The sequence below is a fragment of the Haliaeetus leucocephalus genome, unplaced genomic scaffold (assembly GCF_000737465.1).
Source record: "Haliaeetus leucocephalus isolate CR32 unplaced genomic scaffold, Haliaeetus_leucocephalus-4.0 Scaffold450, whole genome shotgun sequence".
Classification (NCBI taxonomy): Eukaryota; Metazoa; Chordata; class Aves; order Accipitriformes; family Accipitridae; genus Haliaeetus; species Haliaeetus leucocephalus.
Window position 1 is genome coordinate 2,266,824 of NW_010972886.1, and position 22,471 is coordinate 2,289,294.

The 22,471-nt window shown below is 41.4% G+C and overlaps 1 protein-coding gene across 1 annotated transcript in view; it reads left to right on the forward strand.

The window, feature by feature from the left end:
• The window catches only part of NHSL1 (NHS-like 1), a 102,543-nt gene that overhangs the window by 56,910 nt on the left and 23,162 nt on the right, over positions 1–22,471 (forward strand). The window contains exons 3-4 of the mRNA XM_010574634.1: positions 12,742–12,869; positions 21,883–22,075. Of these exons, the coding sequence (XP_010572936.1) occupies positions 12,742–12,869; positions 21,883–22,075 (321 nt within the window). The remainder of the gene's footprint in view (positions 1–12,741; positions 12,870–21,882; positions 22,076–22,471) is intronic.

The following is a 22,471-nucleotide window of genomic DNA, read 5'->3' on the forward strand; positions in this document are numbered from 1 at the left end:
GAGAAGAAGCACTGTTAGGCTATCATGGGAACTTTAATTCTGCTTTTCTTGGCCTCATGATGAAGCTTGCATTTTGACGTCTTTTTGGTGTTTCAAATTCAGGGGTTGGGGTGAAGCATGGGGCAGTAGAACAGCTGTATGTGACCCGACGTGCTGCATGGGTGGTGGGGAATGAACAACGTTGGATGACAAGGTGTGCCGTACTCTGTGCAGGAAACAGTGGGATGAATCCCCCATTCTCCAGAAAGCATTTGCACAAACTGGAAAGGAGTAGAACAAAAGCAAAAATAATTTTTTCGTTGTTGGAAGTTGGAGATGAAGTAGTGGACATGCATGGCAGTGGAGAAATACTTAGGTTTGGTAATAGGGGAAACTTCCTCACAGTAAAGATACTGAAGTGCTAAAATAAATTTTTGGGGCCATGAAATCATTGGAGGTTTTTAAGAACAGGTGAGAGAAACACTACTCAGAAATCGTTCGTGCATATTTAATCCTACCTGCAGAGAAGGTTGGGAAGGAAGAGATAATCTCTGGTGGTCCCCTCGAACCTGGTGATGTGGTCCTGAGGGCTAGTAGCTCTAGTAGCTATAGTTCAGACCATTGAAACATGTTTGACAGTTTTCCAGTTCTGTTCTTGTTTGGATTATGAGACCTGACATTGCTGGTACATAGCAATTTGATTGCAGACTATTAATTTGTTACTGCATTCATTGCTCCCCCAGTGAATGGAAAATTAAGTGTAAAACTTAGGTAACAAATAGTAATTCACATGCAGAGCACAACAGTCATTTAAATGACCTGTAAAGATACTGAATGTATAAAATCTTTCAAAATGATTCAAGCAAGGTATTCCTTTCTGTCAAGGTGTTTTCACCCATCTAATACTAACCAGATGAAATCCTGGCTAGCTTTTAAGACAATGCAAGGTCAAACCTATTTATTCTGGTACAATTTTAACAGCAGATTTTTGACAGCATAGGTCTAGATTAAAAAAAAATCTAGTGGAATAGATAAGAAGCTGTCTGTTGTCTAGAATAAACGTTTAAGCACCACTTAAGGACCAGAAAAGCTATTTTCACTGCTTATTCTTAAACTGGCTTAAGAACAGAAGTTGGGAGTAGCGATATTAAAATGTATGATATCTAACCTGTCTTGAAAAATCAAGTATTCTGCTTGGTGATCTCTGCACGCTCTGCATACCTTTACAGGAAGCAGTGTTGTGTTTGGAGGAGGAAGAGATTTTTTTAATTTATTTTTTGTGCAGTTTATTATTTTACTTCATATATTATATATTGAAATGTCCTCTGCTTATTACACTGGGGAAGTGGATGCAGCATATGGTAGTAGATGTTGCATGGGGAGATTTTTTAGATTTTTCGTACCTATAAGCTGGCCTTTTACTCTTTTGAAATCAGGGGGAAATATTGTGCTTTTCCTTTATGAAGCTACTTTCAAGTATACATGGTGAGATCTTGCATTCAAATTTGTTCATAACTGAGGTAAAGCTATGTATCCTCCTTTAGGCACACAAGTGCTCAGGTGCCACCTGAAGTTTTAAAAAGCAGTATTGTCCAGTAATTTGAATTAGAAAATGAAGCACCTGGAAGCTGGAAAGTTTGTGGTGCACGGTATATCTGTTCTTGAGAACTGAAGTGGCTTTATGTAACTTATATTAAAATTTAAAGTTGTCACTGACTAAAATCAGTGGCTTGATATGTTTAACCCAGGCTGCGTTACTACATTTTAAATGAAAGCTCTCAGTGGCTTAATCTGATGGCTAAAGCAGAAAAGCAAATTCAGCTGCACTTCACAGCCACCGTACCATTGTAATGTGATTTAAATGTTTAGAAAATGATGCAGTCGTGGTGATAGTGTTTTTTTTAATGTTTTGTTTGCATTGGATAAAACAGGATCTCCTTTTCTTTGGGGAAGGAGCCAGGACCTTGGAGTGCCTGGTGGAGCAGATGGGGCGACATGTGCCATCCAAGGTGCCTGTTTCCTTACCCGCAGGGCCAAACTGCTCTAACTGGCCTTTCCTGAGAGCCTATCTTAAGTGGCCTCTTCGTCGTGTTTTCACAGTCACCTTATGGAAGGTGTTTCCCAGCATACAGACGTTCAGATAGAAACAAATCAATATTGACCCTTGAGGAGTCTTGTGTGACTCTGTGCTCCATGTCACTGTTTCCTCCTAGGGAGTCGTGAAAATAGGAGATGAAGATGACAGATGAGAAGGAAGAGCTGAGGCTCTGCATGGGGTCAGGATCCTCAGATCGATCCTCTCCCCTTGCACCGTGTGCTCTGCTTCAAGGCTGAAGGGCTGCTTGACTTACTATTCAGTCTCATGTTGCCAGTATCTACTGAGTGGCTGGACCAGCTCTGAGAGTCTGGTCTGGACAGTAGCAGAGCTATGAATTTAATGTTGTTCAGAGTGGCATTGGTTCATTTAAGGCAGACCGTTATCTGTGCTAAAGGGGCAGTGCCACATACTGCAGTATTTCCTACAGCTTTTTTGGTCCGTGAGGCCAAGAGGTTGAGTGGGTGTTCAACCGGCATCAAGAGGGTAGCACCATAAAAGAGCCCTCATCCCTGACACCGTGCGTTGACAGGTCTGGCTTGTTGCTCTGCAGCATGGTCATGTTTCAAGGACCATAGTCTGAAGAAGTCCATAAAGTACAGTGGTCTTCAGCTGGAAGCACATATACAGTAGCAGTAGTATATAGCAATGACGCAAATATTTGGTAAGAAAACTAAACTGAGGCTAATCCTCATTTTGCTAACTGTACTATAAAATGACAAGCAGTAAAGCATGAAGCGTGAAGACAGGGAGGAGACACAGCACTGTTGTGGCGTTGCTTTGCTTAACTGCTTAGAGCGTGTCATAAGTGTGCCTGTCTACCTGTGCCGGGACAGGTTTGCAGCGTTAGCAGTGTGTTCACAGGTGTAGGTCCAGTGTCCTAAAGGAAAGCCAAAAGTAATCTGGAACGCACTGGCCTCAGATATTCTTGCAAACTATGATGAAGTGAAGGAACAGAAAAAAATTTTCCTATCATGCACCTGAACCCTCTTTGCTTCTGCATTTTTCAAACTCTCCTATATTCTCCCTCAAACATGGATATAAGTCAGTTGCAGGGATAGAAGCCAGAGCAGGGCATATATAGCCAGATTTCCAATGGGCAGTTATCTTCCAGTTCCTGCAATTAGCAGCGCAGAGCACTTGATTTAAATCAAGAAAAAAGTGGGGGAGGACAAGCTCCACTGTTGTGCGTTGTCACTTGTCCATGAGTTGAGAGACAGCAGGCATAAAGGGAAGTGATGAAATGACCGTGTTAATGTTAAAGGGCAAACACAGCCAGACTGGAATGATGTCAGGCTGTCAGGCGATAGCCAGCTCCTGAAGGGTCTTGTGGACGCTCTCTCTGCGCAGTTAAAGTTGCAGATGAGGGGCGATGTCTTGTCGCACGCTGCTGGTTACTGCCCAGCCTGGCTGTCCTTTCCAGCAGCTAACGAGGTGTCAGATACCTACTGAGGAAGGTGTAGGAGTAAATAGTGGGAACAGTCCATATGCTGACTTTCATACTCCTTTTTAGGCTGTAGCTGCGGAGACTTCCTGCACAACTGCCTGTACTTCGTGCCTTCCTCCCCTGCCCCCAGGGTAATTGTGTTGATTCAAGCTATGTACGTAATATAGGGCTCGTTGTTCCAATGTCTGCGATGATTCATTTATTATCTCATCTTCAGAAGAGCTGGATTTGGCTGACTGTAGCTTCTGTTTAGCTTTGTTGGCCAAATTCAAGGAATGTATTTAAGCAGCAGTGATTGAAACACTTGATTTGTTTTCCAGAAGACATCTGGTTAGCATTGTCAAATAAAACCGGATTTAAGTAGTTACTCATAAAGCCTCTATTATGTCTTGCTGCAAGACCCTCCAGACAGGTATGTGTTTAGCCTTTGTTTTCTCAGTGCATCTGCCAGATCACTGTTCAGATGAGCAATATTAGGGTCAGCCCTACTAGTCGATAATCCTGCTGAGAAGATTATGGACTTAAAATAATCTTATGTTTCATTAAAGAGCTGCAAAATAGGGTGGAACCACTTTATTAACAATAGATCTGGTTCAGGTTCAGAGAGATGTCAAGATGTGAGCTCCCTACCAACTGGAAACCTTAATGAAGTAAAACACCATTAAAGGCTAGGGGTAGACCATATGTTCCTGAAAGGCCTTGGAGCTGTAAAATCAAAAAATAGAAATCAATTTATTTATTTCAACAGTCAAGTTGGTACCAGAGGTTCTGCCCATGTATCCTGCCCTTTTTACTGTTCCTGAATTAATTCACAGTACATCTGTTGATGGTTTTGGCCAAGTTCCATACTCTAACTGCCCTTTCCAATAAGGAATTTAAAAAAGTGAATATGCAAATGAAACTAAGCAGAATTTGACTGGGAGTCTACACTGCACATGTTTGAAAGCTGCTCTTGTGCTGAAAATTGAGCTACTTGGAAGCACTTAGGTTCCCTATTTTAGGTTTAGTTATATAGTGCGGTGCTGAGTGTAAAAACATACAGGGTGGCTATATTGCATGATATACATGATAAGTGAAAGCAGTTCTAGTGAAAGGGTTAAAAGAAGGTGAACATTTCTTTAAAAATAACACTAATTATACTATTTTTTTCCTAAACCAGATTAATGTGTTTTCTGAATGTTTTATAATACAAGTCAGAATCAGTAGGAAGATTTAACTGAAAGATATCAAACCTCACCCCATTTCAGATCTGTACCTTTAGTAGAGAGAAGAAACTGAACAGTTACTGTCTGTGGTGTAGTATCTGTGCTAGGTAAAGCAACTTCCATCACAAGGAATATCAGACTTTTGGTTGTTTCCCTTTTTGCTTTTCTTCCTCTTTCCTCTCCTAGAATGGGGTGTTATACATGGTTGTTTGCAGCACTTTAGATAGCTTTGAGTTTAACATTAAGTGTCCTAGGAGAAAAACCAATAAAAATGCTCTTCATATTTTTATATTAGCTGTGTTCGGTTGTCTAAGAAACAACAAATATCCATAAAAATGCCAGAGAAAAAGCAGGGAGAATGATTTTAATGCCAGCATCAAACATGCAAAAGGAAGCAAATAAACTGTTAAACTTAAGACATCTTGTCAGCGCTAAACGTAGTCGTATAACACACTTGCAGAAATTTAAATTAGCTCAAGACAAACGATGATAATTATTTTGAGCACTCCCCAGTGACAGCTTGTTAACAAATATAATTTGTAATGGCTGTTGCATTTTGGTGCCATTAAAAAGGTTTTCTGTATGGCTAAATCATGCAGATTACCTGGGGAATTAAGGGTGGGATTAAATGTATTTGTTTTTTAAAAGCTGCAAGAAAAGAAAGAAAGGAGTGATCAACGTGTTTGCATTGATTTAACCCCGTTGAAGGTATTTTCACATTGCAGAGCTCCTTTCAGTCTGGATCCTTCTTAAAGACTTGCATCTGATTTGGACACTTGAAAATAAGTCTGGTACACTTTAATGTTGCACTTTCATGCCCCATCCTTGTGCTAGTACAAGCATCTGTACAGCTGAGCCCTGAAGCAGCTTGGAGAAGCCAGTCTGGAAGGACGGGCTTCCCAGCCTGGCTGGGCATCCCATTACAATGTCAGGACACTCTTCCCAACGAGGCAATGAGCACTTGTGCATTGGAGAGAATAGACCTAACATAAATACATTTGGTTGCTTTCAGTAAGATTTCTCTGCAGTATCCATTCAACAGACTGCTCTGTTGCAGAGTCCCACAGCCCTCTGTTAGGGTTACCTTCATCCCGTGGAGCCCAAGACATCTTTGTTTCTGGGAAACTCCCCACAGCATCTGATATTAAAAGCTACCTGTGTGGCTGGGCTTGGCTGCTAATTCAGAGAGGGAACACGTAAGTCTTAAAATCTAAGTCTAGTAGACCTTTCTCGTTAGTCATCAGATAAGAAGGCCTTGCAGTAAACAATTAAGTTTTGCCAGTGGGTTAAAAACTTGCCACTTCATATGGCACTTGCTTGTGGAAGAAGCCTGTTGGGTACCAGTGTTCACTGTCTCCAGGCTTGTCTTATGGTTTTCTGTATGTACTGATAAAAATAAAGATCTAGAAATAGCGACGTAAAATTGCATTTGGGGGGAAGAGAGAGGAATAATAGGCAAGATAGCTGGATTGGCAAAGGCTGGTATTAGCCAAAGCATCTAGACTGAGCTGTTGAGCAGAAGTTTTTTCAGCTGGGTTGCCACGGTACTACATCTGTTGCAATTCCTGACCCATTAAAATGGGAGTCTGAACAAAACAGCACACTGGATATATCACAGCTGAAGTTCATGAACTTGCCTTGCAGTCAGCATTGGTTACAGTTCAGTTGTTACACAAGTGCATCATTGCTGTGGCTTTACAACATATTTTAAAGCTTTGATATAGAAGCACTCCCTGTGATAGTCAAGTTCTGCAGATGATACGGGGATTTATACATTTAAGGGAAATGGGCTTTGATCCAAGCTGAATGAATTTTTGGGAGGAATATAAAGTGGTAGAGGCAAGCTGTCTGCCTCATATTTAGATCCAGGGACAAAAATAGATGCTGCATTGGAATTAAATTGAGCTGCTTTTTTTAAAGTCATATTTAGCATGAGATATTTGTCGAAAACAAGATTGCCTTTGTACAGCTCTGCTTTTATATTAGCCTGTTTCATCGACACAAAGAGAGCTGTGCATTCTTATCCCCAGTTTACAAATGAGGGACTCATAAAGAGGCCCAGAGCAAAAGGCAGTAATTTTAGTTAGCTTTACTAACCAAAGAGACCTTTGAACTAGGGCGTCTGTTTTAATTACAGTCTCAGGCATAATCATTCTCAACAAGCTCTTTATCTTGAAAAGTTACCTCCCTGAAATTCCCCAGTTAACTGTGTAGTCCAGAGTTACCTTGGTCTTATCCACGTCTTACTACATCTCTGCAAGTAGACAGAGAGTCAGCTGTGCCCTTGAAGAGGTCCCAGTTTGGTAGGTGTGCTCAGAGCATGTCTCGGTACACACCGGTGCGACCAGTCCCACACAAGATCTACCTGTGGCTGTTACACTTCAGGTGGCAACCTCTTTGCATAGCATTTAGAGCACACTGTTAGGAATTTGGAGATTTAGCCTATGCTCATCTCATCCTTAAAGAATTTAAATTCGTATCTACATGAAAAATGCTTTCTTAACTTGCAGTACTGTATTTTAAGCAACTGTTGGATAAAAAGCACATAATCCTCAGAAGCAGAGATGTTGAAATCCCTGTTACGTTCTGCCCCTCGCGAGAGGGATGCCCGCAGCGTTGGACCCAGCTTTGGTCGTTACTTGTGTGCTGAGGACGAGAGTTAAGGCACCTCAGGTTCTTCCTTGGTTGACTTACCCTGAGGTGCCTCGCTGTATACCTGCGTGCTGCAGGCAGCGTGTAGATACCTGCTTGGACTCTGCATTTAGGAGGCACACACGTGAAATTTAGATTCCGTTGTCTCTGCCTGTAAATGTTCTTAACTGGATCTAACCTGAAGTGATTTGCTCAGATGCAGCAATGCCGGATGGGGAATCCAGCTCTTCTGACACTTACGCCTGTCTGTCGCCAACCCACGAAGTCTTGGTCATCTCAGCCTAACTGGAAAAACAAATTCAAAATATGCATGAAGTAAATTAAAATGATAGGCAGTTATTTTTCAGCTTTGAAACGTAAGGTTCTAATAAAACAAAAAGCAGTGATACCGTATATATTGCAATTGTTAAAGTGCAACATGACCTATAAAGTAATGGGTCATTTTTAAAAGTTCGCTTTTACCAGATGAATGTGTATTGTACTCCAGTCTGTCTGGTTTTAGGTGAAATTTTGAAAAGCTACTTGTAAGATAGTGTTTGTAGTTGTGACTTAGGGAGGAATGTGGTTTGTGGGTATTTACAGAGGAAGGACTTGGCTACAATGTTTGAAGATTAAAGAAAAAAAAAGATTTCAGACCTCAGGGAGTAGAGCAGTTTTCCAGTGATATGTGCAGTGAATGGATAAATGTGTTTTAATATACTAGTCAGCAGATTTATTTCTGTAGTTGACAGTTTAGCTGACTCTTGCAGTTATAGCCTCTCTCTAGTACAAAAAAAAAAAAAAAAAAAAAAAAAAAGAAAAAATCTCACTCTGTAAAATACAAGTTACAACATGAAAGGCTCTGCCAAGAAGTCACCGTGACTTTAGCTGAGATAATTTTTCAAGCATGCAGATGCAGCTGTCAGCTCATCGCTTGTCCCTTCTTGCTGACGAGGAGACAACAGGGGATGGCGCAAAGGCAAGCGAAGCGTGTGCTGGTCTTTCCCCTTTCTCTCTCTGCAGCGGGGGTTTCTGTCTCGGTGGCTTTGGGCAGCTCTGCTCCTCCAGGAACTTGCTGCTGGTCTGACTGGCATTCTCTCTTTGGGTTTTAGCAATTGGTCTCGAGTTCCAGGTGCTGTTCTTGGAAACGAGGCAAATTCAGGTGTTTCTGGGACACTGTCTCTCAGTCTTTCATTGCTTGACCCATCCAGGAGGATGGCTAGTTATGCTAAGCAAGTCGGAGCTATTCAGATGTCTGAATAACCTTGATGCTGATTTTCTAAGTTTATACCTGTAAATATTGTGGTAGTTTAATTCTTTAACCAGTGTCTTTACTGGTTACTAATAACTACTTAGAAACACAGAAAAGTGGATTTTTTTTTAATATTAAACTGTTTAATACATGCTTGTGAGAGTATGTCTGAGTGTGTACCTGTGGATGTAGATGGCTACAGAGCTTAAGGCCTGATCCTGCAACAGTCATGTGGGCAGTGTTTACTTATATGAGTAATCTCATTAGGGCTAATTTAGGGAGTGATGGTTACGAGTTCAGGCCTGAGGCGTGGAGGACTGGTCCAGGGTGGTGGCAGAAAGCTGTGCCTCTGGGCTGCCGCTGGGGCTGCACCTTGGGGAGATGGCCCAGGCTCAGATGGGATCCAGCCCTGAAAACCAGCACCCTGGAGCCTTTCTGCCTGCTGCCAGGTCAATACAGGGTGCCCCGACCCTGGCAGGCAGAAGAACAGTTTTAGGAAGAACCTCATGAAAAGTGGCACCTAGTCTTATACAGATCATTTACGATTAAAAAAAAAAAAAAAAATTCATGGAAAACTTCTGAAAAACAACCATGAATCCATCTCCCCCTGACCAGTTCTGCTGCTGGCAAGGCAATGCGTTTTCCTTCATATAAACTTGAAGATACTGCGACTAGTTTTAGTGGTAGGAAGCTCGGCAGGTATGAAATGTTACTCAAGTTGGTGAAAGGAGAGGAAAGAGCCAACTCATCCTGTGCCCTCCCAGCAAACCCAGCCCTTCTTCCATTGCAGAGCAGTGCAGTGTGTAGGTCTGACTAAGCAGACAAGGTAAACATTAATCCTGGTTTTCCATGGTAATACCATGTCAGACGAATTACTGAGGTATCAGTGCTGTGCCTTCTGTTCACTCTGGTGATTTGTGGCTCAAATTACCATGTAAGAATCCTGTTTCAAGTTGTTGGAAAAGCAGTAAATCGCCTCTGTGTGTGAGACTTGGTGCTGTGTGCTATTGGCTCAGGGTCAGATGCAATTCCATGTGAGTTCCTCGTATTAAATGGAGAGGAGGTCTGGGCTGGGAGGCCTTGGAAGTATTTTCATATGCATGGCCTGACTGCCTGTCACAGAGGCCATATGATTTTACACGGAGAGGTAGAGTTATTCACAGCAGCGCTGCATTCAGTGCCTGTGGCTCAGAACTCTGGTGCAGAATGGCAGTCAGCTCGGCTGAGCCCTCGCTCTCAGCGTGGTGCTGCTGGTGCTCGCCTGTTCCCCCACGTACTCAGCGGGAGGGAAGAGAGCTCTCCTAGAGCAGCTTTCCTACTTACTCTTTCCTAGAGCAAGTATTTCTAGCTTCCTCATCGGTATTTTTTACATAAATAAAACCCTTTTATCTGAAAAACACAAACATGATTGCTTACAGAAGACCATGTGCACCTTTAATAATAGTGATGAGGTTGCGGGGGTTGCCTCCAGCTAGAACAGTTTTTAAACAGAAGTTGCCACCCTTGGTCTGGCAGTGGCAGTAGCTTCAGTTAGACGCAGTGATTGTGCTTGTGTTGCACTTGTGGGCCGTTGCAGTGTGAAGTAAAAGGTATCTGCCTAAAACCTCTGCTGAGGTTTGTTGGCCTCGGGTGCCATCCGTGGTGTGTGTTTCCTGCTGTGCTGCAAAATGTATATAGAAAAGCTGTTCTTAAGGACAAATCACCTTTTCGTTGGTGTGGTTCACCTGGCAGTTTGTAGCAATTCTCTTGGCTTCTTCAGCAACGTCGCTGCAATAGTTTCTGATGTTACAGGGATCTTGTGTTGTGGACAAATGGCAGTTGTGAGCTTGATAAACTGCCAGTTTTTTATTGTCAGTTCACTTGAACTTGCGGTGGACTTGAGACCTTCGGTGTTGGCGTCCTTAAGTTTTTGGAGCTCTTCTGGGCTTCATGAAGTGCACTATTCATCATCTTCCTCTCCTTCGTTAGGAGAATAAATAAGGTCAAGCAGTTAACATCAGAGCGTGTGTCTATCATGCTCTGGAAGAGCCCATCGCCCTTGGGCTGTGCCACGATGCCTGGTGTTGGAGAGTCTCAGGTGTGGCCAGCCAGGACCCTGGGCATTAACCCAAGAATGGGAGGAAAAAATAATTGCATTCTTACATACCCCTGAAGTTGTATTCATCTTTGTGGTGATTAGCGGCTGATCTGAAGGTAAAACTTGCAGTGTCTAAAGTTGACAACTTAGCGTGTTAACCTACGGTACAAGTTGATGCAAGTCTTTGGACTGTCTTGTTCTGCCGCAGCCCGCTTATCCTGTTGATTTGTAGCTCAGACCAACAAACAGCCAGCCCATCAGGGTGCTCACATTTGTGAGTGTTATGTGCTGGATCTGGCTGGATCCAGTGCCAGATTTGGAAGGGCGGTGGAGGAGTTTGTTTTACTGCGGTTGCTGGCAGTCATTTTCCACCCCCTCCTGAAGTACAGCAGCTGTTTGCCAGATGCATGCAGTGTCAGCATGCTCGCATGTGCGAAACAGGTAAACCCTCTGCTCCTGAGATGTAGCAATTGATCTGGATCTCAAAACCCACCACCACCGTCCTTGGTCCTCGAATTGAGAGAGAACTAACAGGCTCATGCCATACTGCCCTTTTTGACCCCATACAGAAACACGTGATAGACGAGGACGTACATTTGGCTCTGATGGAAATGGCTAGTTGTCAAACTGTAAGCTTGCCTTCTTGATGTGCATGTGCAGATACAGGGGAGTCTGTACTGATTAAATCCTCATAGAGCTGTGGTTGCTCAAGGTCACTTAACCCATCGGCACAGAATCCTCCAGACCTCAGTCTCAGAAGCAGCTGAGGATAACAGAGGAAATGTATGCTGGAGTTGCAAATTCTAACTCTACTTAATCATTTGTCAGGCAAAAGCCTCTCTAAAACCTTGCCCTCAATATAAACATTGCATGTTTTCCATTTTAAGGGGTATTCAAAAGATCAAGATAGGGAGACAGATGATACAGTCACAGAAGGTATTTCTCCAGCAAGTGATGATAAAAGCACTTTGTGTCATGATAATGCCTGTGTATTGTGCAGAAATTTCAGTTCCTTAGACAGAAATGTACGAAATACTTAATTTTCTTTTTGCTTTCCTCATCTTTCAACAGATTGAGATATCTGTCTCTGGAAATGTAAAGCTAACAGTTTGACTGGGCTGATGAGTTTGGTTGCCGCATTTGAACATTAAATTTTTCCTTATGCTCTGGCGTCTGCTATTCTTTAGCACAATCACACTGAATATCAATTAGGAGGCGGGAAGATGATTGTGGAAAACTTGGGTGAGAGGGATGAGATGCTGACTGGGATTTTGGCTGTTTCGAGTGGGGTGCATGTTTGTTCTGAATTCTTTCAGAACTTTGAAACTTCTTCAGTATTAAACTACACGTGCTCTGCAGTGACGTGAGATTTTGAGATCCCTGTGATTTGCATTCCTCTCTCCAAAATCAGAATAAATGGTCTCTTCCGTGGGTAGGAAGACAAGACAAGTGGTCAGTGCCAAAGTTATTTAGCAGATGGTGCTTGAGTAGTGAGCAACATCATCATTTCAAGTGTAAGGCACATAATGGATGTCTACCGGCCTGGCAAATGAGACCCCCGGTGTTACTCACACGCTTCCGTCTCCCATCCTGCAAGATGCTGCCATCTGTCAAGACACGGAGCCAGGCCTCACTTAAATAAATAAATAAATAAATAAACAAATAAATCCATTTCCCCTTTCCTTCCAAAGCTGTAGCCATCTCCTGGGTTAAATAAAAGCCATGTATATATATGGTGTGTGGGCTTATGGATATGATATATGTGAGGGAGGGGGAAATACAGATGCAAATATGAGAAATGCACCTTCGGGTTCTGTTACTTGGGACAGACAACGCTAATGCATGGTGTCCTGGTTTCAGCTGGGATAGAGTTAATTGTGTTCTGAGTGAGTGAGCGGCTGCGTGGTGCTTAGTTGCTGGCTGGGGTTAAACCACGACACATGGTAAACGTTTTCAGAAAATATTCAGTACTTTTGTCAGTTCCATTGTACACGGAGTGTAAACAGTAATGGCTCTTGTCATGAATTAATCTCCTCTTTCTCTGTCTTTTGACAGAGTGTGACAAGCTGCGTCGGGATGGCTACCGGAGCTCACAGTACTACTCTCAGGGCCCTACCTTCTCCTCGTCCTCCAGCGCAATCTGTGGAAGTTACCAGGATGATTATGAAGAAATTGAACAAAAGGTAATGGTGTAGGGGCCAAGTGCTGGAAAGAATACATGCCTAGTGCAGTTTAATTACCTGCCTTAACATTGTTCAAATAAGGTAGGATTTTTAGAACATCGTAAAGATGCATATTCCTTTGAATTACAGTGATATTAGGTCGTCTGACTTCTGTAGTCTCTTAAAAATCCCAGTTCTACCCATGCGTTTATGTAAAGTTGCCACTGGCAAAATAAAGGTGTGAAAGCCAGAAGGAGTTTGGTAATGTTCTGGAGGGAAAACCCGAGCAAGGGTAGCTGTTTTGAATCTGTTAAGTGTTGACACTCAAATAGCAGGAAGAGCTATTAGCCAGCCATCAGTGTACTGGAACTGTAACAGCAACATGTACACACTTTGAATTGCTAATACAGGCAGTTATGCTGTTTCATTAGGTAGAGGCTTTGTCCTAATGCGTCACAACTGTTTGCATAAAGGCATCCAGAAGAATGAAAGATTGCCCACTGAGTTAGGTTTATCAGCTTTCTTTTCAGTTTGCTTCATGGTTTTCATGTTTATATGCCCACATCTCAACTCCGTGTATGCTTAGCTTAGAATCTAGAAATTAATTAAACAAAGAGAAGGGACAGTTGAGCAAAAATCCTAAGAAAGTTTTCAAGACGTATTGTTATTTATACAGTAATTTATGTATGCTTCAATTACAGAACTAGTAAGTTGCATTAGTGTTCTAAAGAAGAAAAGAATTTTTTCTCCTCTGTCGTTATCTTACCCTGTGTTACTTGTGAGCTCTGAAAGAGAAGCTAACTTTGGTGCTGGGGGAAACGACATCACTGCTGGGGTGGACAGCAAGATGAACTGGAGCCTGGCTGTCCAAACCCGAAATGCTGGAGCTCCTGGGGTTTTCAAGATAGATAATTCCAGAATACTTTGCCACCAACTGTTGCTCAGAGAGTGGGAGGATAACCTTGATTGTAATGCAGTTTAATTTCTTTGAATCCTTACTAAACCATATGTGCCTCTGTAGCATGGACTAAATAACTCTGTCTCTATACAAAGTGTGTAGATTCTGAAAGGGTCTGCTTCAAAGGGTACAGTGTTTTCAGTTCTGTCCTCCATGGTTTTTAATCACATAATGAAAGGTGTCATGGAATACGGACACTCTCTCATCCAGGTGGCAATTGCATTATATCTGTGTATTGGCAGGGAATGTTAGAGCATCTTGTATAGCTGTGTGTGGTATGTACTGGCAGTGAGCAGAGAATGTAAAGCACATTCATACTGTGGAATGCATTATAATAATAATTTGAAAAACCTCGCTGAAATCAGTGGAATTATGATTTCCACTGGGGAAAGTATTAACACATTGTTTGTTGCTATTAATGTACTTCATATATATGCATACATATATGCTATCAACTAGTCTTAGCCAATGCTGTGCAGCATATGACCATCTGCACATGTAAAACTAATGTAACATTTAAAAAATATAAAAACAATTCAAATGAAAGCATATAAGCATGGGTGAGGCCTCTTGGAGACTAAGAGTGGTCATCCTTATCATGGTTAAGGTTTTTCTGGAGTGTTAACATAATGTGTTACTAACAATTTCTGTGCATTCTGAAAAAAATTAATGCAACTAATTATGCTTCAAGGATAGGATAGCACTTCCATTTCAAATTGGATAGTTTTCTTTAAATATTTTTAGCTGAAAGGATGATTCAGAGCTGTGGAGAAAGATAGTTGCCAAACTGACAGTCTTGGATGTTACTGATTATCTCAGAACCTTAACCTTAACCCTGCAGCTCTTATTTGCAGCTCAGAGAGGCATTAATCCCTTGTAAAAGGTAGCATGATTCTCCCTTCATATTGTACAACTGAGTGTTTAGTGGTGTCCTTTGACCAGTATCTTTGTTTAATCTGCTTTTTTTGTAATGGCCTAAATTTTTATTCTTTTTTTTTTAAATGAACGCTTACCACAGCAGATCTCTGAATTTGAATTATAATCCCACTGGTAAAGTGCCAAGTAATTTTAGTAAGTCTTACGCCTTGAGCGAGTCATATTTCAGCTGTCAGAAGAGTTCTTCAGCAGCAGTGTGGAACTGGGGTCACCAAAATCCCATGATTCAAAATGTGAACTCCTCACCACTAGATGAAAGCTTTGTAGCTTTGTTGTCTATTCAAAGCAAAAAAGCCAACATTTAAATTCTGTACATCCAGTACTTAATAGTTGAAATTCGAGAACAGCAGAATAATGGTGGATGGATGGATAGCTATTTACTGTTGGGAAATTTGCTTCTAAGTTGACATAATTGCCACCTTGCAGAAAACCTATGTTTTGCTGCATGGTGATTTCACAAAGGAAACCATTTTTCCCTACTTGTTTTGATCTGGTTTTAAAAAAGATGGAGCCAGATATTCTGCTTGGCTGTCTTCACTGGAGCCATAATCTGAAACCATGGCCAGGTGATGCGAGAGGAGACCTTGATGCACAAACGTTCTCATGTTTTGTGATATAAAATGAAGTTCTTGGAACTGCCCTTTTACTCCTAGGTTGATTCTTACAAGTTATGTTAATGGAGCACAGGCCAAGCTCCACTGCAGTGTATTTCTGCTGATCCTAATTGAGTTTGTTGGAGATTAAACTGGTTTATCTGGATTTTACATCTCAGTACTGTGACCAGTGTCCCCCTTTTTCATCTCTTACATACCACTGTTGGTGATGCAACTTGGGAGCTATTCCTGTCCTTCAGTATCGGTCTGTTTTCTGAATGTCAAAGATATATTGAGATGTCACTTTCAAACTCTGGTTCTGCTTATGTTCTGAAATGGATACATTGTGTATATTAAATGTATTTGTCTTCTGTGTGTGTGTTTTTCTCATTCTTTTTTCTTTCCCTTTTTATCACTCATTCTCTGTGTTTCTTTTTGTCTTGCTCAACAGTCTAGTCTGTTAGACTGCATCTCTCAGTCTTGCATTAGCGCCTGCTGTAACTTGGTTCCCTGGAGCAAAAAGGTACCTTGCCCACGAGTGGGACCATCCAGCTGCCATATCTGCAGCTTGATGTTACTTGTAGCATTTAGTATATATGCAGTGTTATTCTGCTCTTCAGTTGTCACCTGCTTCTGTTTTCTGTTTTAAAAAAAAATATATTCAAAAATCAACTGCTCAACAGAAGAATGCCATACCAGGTTTGTTTCCTCTATTTGTCCTCATTACTCCTTCTTGTCTACAGTCAAATATCCTGTTTACTTGGTTCACTGAAATTTTTAAATTCCTTTTTGTCTATTAACAGTTGCCTCCTTTGAAACCCCTCCCCAATGAACACTGTGTTTTATTTAAATGGCTGCTTCATTGGTTTTTAATTAGCCAAGGAAAACCTTTACTAATTTGGAGTAATGTTTTTTTCTTAACTGATGAATGTGAGCTACAGAGAGTAGTTGCTCCCAGGCATGCAGTATATCATGTCTTTATTCCATCTATGAAAATGTTTGTATGTCAAAAACTCACGGTATTTTTCCCCAGGTCCTGTCATTTAGCTTATGAACTTTGCCTTGATACAGTCTGTTAAGCCTCGGGGGCAAAAACACTTATTTTGCTTATTCATGGGGAAAAAGAGTCTATTTTTGCCACTGTACTCAGCCAAACTGTTAGTTGTCTCTTCAATATCTGCAGGACTGTTTAGTATCTTAAGTGAAAACAAATGCGTTAACTGTATTGGCTTGAGGGACTTGAGGAGGTCTAATTCAAGATTTTGCTTGGTGTTAAGAGAGGCTAAAGCAGTTGTGCCCTCCAGTTTGGAGGTGGGAATGCCTGGGAGCCCCGGGGCATGAGCTGGAGGTACTTGCAGGCGCTGGTTCCCTCAGCTGGCCTCCCTGCCCCTCTGCTGCCGTGGCGTGGGGATGCTCTTGTAATTGGCACACGTACATTTTGCTGCTTCGCGTGTTTTTGAAAATACTGCTCAGTTTGCTGAGTTGAAGCAGCAATACAAAGCATAAAGCGCGAAAGCATAAGGAAGTGAGCGCAGAAACAAACTAGAGAGAGTAATTCTTCACTCACCACATACTCACACTGTGCAGCTGCTGCAGGAATTGTGGATGCTGAAAGTTTACATGGGTTCAGAAGGCAACTGGGTAAATTCTTGGTGGGGGGAGGACTCCATCCAATGCTGAGAGAATAGTCAGGGGAAGGTATCCACTGTATGCATCCTCTGATTTAATTTCACCTGTATATCATTGATTGGCTATTATCATAGGTAGGCTTTTAGAGCTCTGCACTGATGCAGTACAGCTCTTCTGATGTTTTTAATCCCATTTGCAACAGAGTAGAGGAAGAAGAAAGGAACGTTTATGCAATTCTGGTTAAGGTGATAACTTGCTTGATAGTAATTTCTGCTGACAAAAGAAAAGTCTCTTTACTGAGACAGTGAAGGTTATGAAGTGAAGGATTTAGTAGGATAGCAAAGTTGGTTAGTGCAACTGAAGACCTGTGTGTAGAAATAATAAATGGGAATATTCTATGAAAATTGGGGGAACTAGACAGGAGACCTTGGTCTGGAGGACACCAAATAGAGCAAGACATGACTAATTAAACTTAAGTGCAAATTCATGTAAATTTATAATGTGGCAGTGTTCCATAACACAGTGTGAAACCCTGTATGTTGAAGCAGGCACATGATGACATTCTCAATTGACCAAGAAAGATTAATGTAAAGATTTGGGGCTTGGGATTTTTTTTTCCCGTTATTGCTTGTCTTGATCCCTTTGCATTGGGTAAAAGGGCACTTGAAGCCATCAAACCTAATAAAAGGTTGAAGAAGAAATAGTAATAGACAGCTGGATTGGTATGGCTGCTGTCCAACAACACTGATTTGGTTTGGGGTTTTTTTCCTCAATTTTTTTTTTCCTGATAAATTATAATTTTAGACGTTATTGCAGTAGGCAGTGAGGTAAATGACATGACCAGAAGTTTGAAGTTCCTTTGCTGAAAGGTAAAATTTTGTATGGATTGAATTTTCCTCCTGGAGGTCCCATCTTGTTTTTTCAAACAGTGTAGTATAAACCCCTGCAATACAAAAAGATTAAGAATAAACAGTGTATTTAGGCAGAGCATGCTGCAAGAAACACAGCGTATACTCACTTGTCATCTGGGACCTCTCAAATAGCGTAAATATGCTGAGATGGTGAAACCCTTTTGTTGTATCTCAGCGGCTGAGTAGGCTGGGGGACAATATGTCAACAAGGCATTGGAGAGGCTCTGGCTTACTGAGCCATATAGCTTGTCTACAGGGTATTTATAGGCCATTTTTCTCTTGGATTCTCATTTCAACTCCCATTTGAAAGTTCATGCTTTTTTCCCTCTAATGCATGTTTGTGAAAATGCTGCAACGTCCAAGGCTGCTGCTTTTATATCCCACCTTTCCCTCTTCCCATATGTCCATTAAAAAGAATGAATTCCAACAAATTTTCCTGAGATGAGGGTAACATCCTGTTGCGCAGAAATTTGGCCATTTATGTCTAGCAATAAAGTTGTAATGAATCAGAGATGCTTTAAAAATCGGACAAGTGCTTTCTATTCTATTATGAACATAGTGTTTATGATCAGCTTTGCTAAGCAGATGCATAATCTCAAAGTACTGCCTGGTCCAGTTCTATTTCTGATATAACAGACCTTACTTGAGAAGACATTCCTGTTATACAGCAGCAATTCACTGCATCTTCTGTCAAGCTTCTGTGTTGTAAACCTGGGAATGTTCGCTAAAAATATGTAAATCCTTATTTTCATCCTGATTATAGAGTTAAATAATTTCTGTGTGAAGCAAGCTGAAAGGTGAGCTGCTTTTTTCTTCTGTGTGCAATAAAGCTGTGTACAGCTGTTAAAAGTATCCTCACATCAAAAAAACCCTATACTGCTATAATTGTGAGTACTTTGGAAGAAAGAATTTAAGTAGAGACCATCATGCTTCTTCAGGAACCATGGAAAGCATACCTACCGATGAAATGTCAACATTTATTCCTACACCCAAAACCACCCACAACTCTTTCACTGAATTATTTTGTATAAGTACACACCACTGTCCTTTGGCAGAAAATCATTCTTACTGGCACAGTGCTTTGAACTCAACTGCACAACTGGGTTTTCAGTTGCTTTTCATTCATTATATGCTTACCAGGCTGATTAATTTCTGTCCATCTTCCTCCATCTGTCCCCAATTTTCTCAACTTTTAATTCTGCAAAACTTGTGATTGTTGCTCCACGTTTTTTTTTTATAATTAGGATTTCCTTGTAGTAGATGCTTCAGTTCTTCTGTCTATTTATATACTGTAATGGAAAAAGTGTTCTGCATGGTTTGGGTAATTTCCTTGAAAAGGAAGGGTGGCTTTGTAACCAATATCTCTGCCACTTGACATATTGGAGTAGCCCCTGGTGACTGCTGTATGACAGCTGAGACCTGGCACTGCAGTGTAGCCTGAATGTGACGGAAATTGATGCTGACAGTGTCAACCAAGCAGAGCGAAGGTCACTGGAGCTCATCCTCACCCCACACAAACTGGAAAACCAGGCTTGAGGTGTCTCCCTTGGTGCCCTGATTCAGGCGGAGAAAAGCTCTTTGTAGAACGGGGAAAGTGGTATTTCTTTGCCTCAGCCCCGATAACTCCTTTAAGTGCACATACGCGTGCCCGTCGTGACACTGGGCTAGCACACCCATGCCATATTCCTTACAAACCCTTTCTCAGCTGTTTTTAAACCTAACTGGCGGGAAGCATGGCCTGGAGGCAGCTTTCCCTTCTGCAATGGCATCTCTCTCCCAAATGGCTTAAGTTAATGAAGGTTTTTATGGATTTGAGCTATTTGAGGCGGGAAAGTCCTTGTGTTTGTGTGTAAGTACATATGTATATGTGTGCCTGCACTGTGTATAAACAGTGTATGTACACACATTCATAAGAAGATAAGCATTCACATTATATTTTTATAGAAGTGGTTTTAGAGCCTTTTAAAAACAATACAGGCCTGAAAAAATATTGGTGTTCTCTAAGAAGCTTGCATTGAAAAAATTGCTGGGGCTTTCACAGGGCTGAGCCCGTTCTTACAGAGCACCATCTATCCCATCTGCAGCCTCTCTAGTAAAGAAATGCAAGACTGGCAGAAATGGATTATTTCCTCAAAGAAAAGCTCCTACATTTCAAAGTGTGGTTCCAAACCGCAGGGTGACATTAGTAATAATTTCATTGCCTGAAATAGTTTTTTATTATTACCTGAAGAGATTTTACTTTTCTATTCTTTTGCTTTTTGCCTGGAAGTTGCTTTTATTTTTATTTTTTTATTAAATAAAATGTTTGGCCTTGTCCTAAAGGATGTAGAGTCGAAGTATAATAGAATAAATAAATGGTTATTTATTTATAAACAGCAGGAACTCCTCATGGTAACAGGAAGAAAATTAAACCCAGAAATGATAAACAGTGTTTGCAGCACAGTGTCTGGGCGTGTCTTTTGTATAGCACTCAGCTTCAAGAGAAAACAGATCGCTTAGACTGAAACCCCATAATAATAATAATAATAATAATAAAAAATCCATATGTTATAAATAGCTGTGATGTTTCTTTCCATGACCGTGTACAGCAGTGAGTGAGTAACTACCGGGAGAGGCAGTGATCCAGTACTGACAACCCTATTTTGGGTAGTATTCCGCTCTCCAAAGGGAGAGAGGAATAAAGAAAAGGGGGGGAGGACTGTAACTCTGGTCTGCTGGTAGTGAGGGAGGTCCCAAAGCAAACACCCCTGAAGCAGAGGGGTCGGGAGGTTGCAGAGAGATCTTTGCTAGTGCTGCAGCCGCTACGCACCTCTTCTTCCATGGTTTTTGTCTCTTTTTTGTTTTGCCTGGCGGCGGGAGGAGGCAGAGGTTGGTTTTTCCTCCAGATCTTCCTTCCTCTCCTGCTTCTGGGATTCCCTGGGGTGCCTTGCTGGCAGGAGTGGGGAGGAGAGAAGGCTGCTTCCCCCATGTTTGCTTGGAGCTTATGACCACCTGCTACAGAAGCCCCAGTCATGTCTTCTGCGTGCCTTGAACCTGCCTGTCCTCGGGGTTTGCCATGGACTAGTACTGTCCTATCAGCAAAAAGCTACATTATGGCTTTTTCTGCCATGCAAGCAAGGACCTTGTAATAAAACCAGCTTTGCTCCCCGAAAGCAAATGGCTTTTTTGGCTTACAACTTTGTCTGGTGTAAAGATTTGCACAAGCTGTTGCAACCTCTCTTTCTGGTGCAGAAAGTTTTTTATTTCATTGGGGTTTTGTTTTTTGGTTTGTTTTTTTTTAGTGACATGCCCATCATGGAGGTAAAATCTGCCACTTTGATAAGGAATTACTCTTAAAATGACCATTCTATGGCTACCAATATTGTTGACTGCTTCCCCCCGAATAATGGGCAAAGTGAACCCCTTGACTGTGGCATGAGTTTCTCCAAGGCTAAAGCAAAGTTATTCGTGCTACCTCACTGATCCATGGCTGATGATTTTGTAGAGTGCATTGGCTGGCTCTTTTACTGAGCTCTCCTGAAATCTGTCTGTTTGTAACAGGCTTCTTGCTGAGACCTTACGCATCCTCATAATGCTCAGTACAGCTGGAGCAAAGCAGTGCTCAAATCTCACCTTCCTAACAGGGCACTGGGAAGGGAAGGGGGCAGGAGAGGCAAACCTCAGTGTAGTGAGAGGGGTTAATCACTCCAGGGACGATGTCAAGGTGTAAGATGATTAGTTACTGCGCTTTGCTATGCTCAAGACCACTCTTTTCTCTCTCATTGGTATACATTCCTTAGACTGGTCAGATGGCTTGGATAAATACAATCCAGGTGTTTCATTGTGGGTTGTTTGTATGTTTTTTAAATTGTTCTTTTTGTAGGTCAAAGTGTGATATTTGTGAGGGTATATTTTGCTCCATGAGTAATTGTGCTGACTGCAGGGGCAATGCCTTAGTAATACCATATTCCTACCTTTTTTTTTGTTTGGTAGTAAACTTACATTGTTGCATGTATTTCTGTTTGTAGTGTCCCGTCTCTTCCTCAGAAGAAGAAAAGCTTATTACCATCAAAAGGCCTAAAACTCCAGTTTCAAATGAGTTATCAGATATTAACACCCAAACCAACTGGACTAAGTCACTCCCATTGCCAACGCCAGAAGAGAAAATGCGACAACAAGCCCAGGCAGTGCAAACAGATGTGGTTCCTATTAATGTGACTGGTAGGCTTTTAATTTCAGTAATTATGTTACACCGATGAGGGAGGGAACAGATAAAAGGGGATCTATACACTTTGATAGCATTTTGACACTCACATATTTGATGCATGAATTTTAAATTACTTATTGCACCTTTCTGTAAAAACTGTTTTTTGTTTAATAGTCTGTCTCCAAACTTAATGAGAAAACCTCAAAATCCCTTAAAATGATCATTATTGAAGATAGTCTGCACCATATGGGCTTGAAACAGCATTAGATATTCATGAAATACGAGAGGATTGAGAAATAACAGTGTTTTGGTGTGGACTGCAGTGAAGATATGTAATAGAAAATCATGTTTTATGCAATGCTAATGATATTTCAGGATTTTGTTCTAGGAATTTTGTGTAAGGAAGGTTA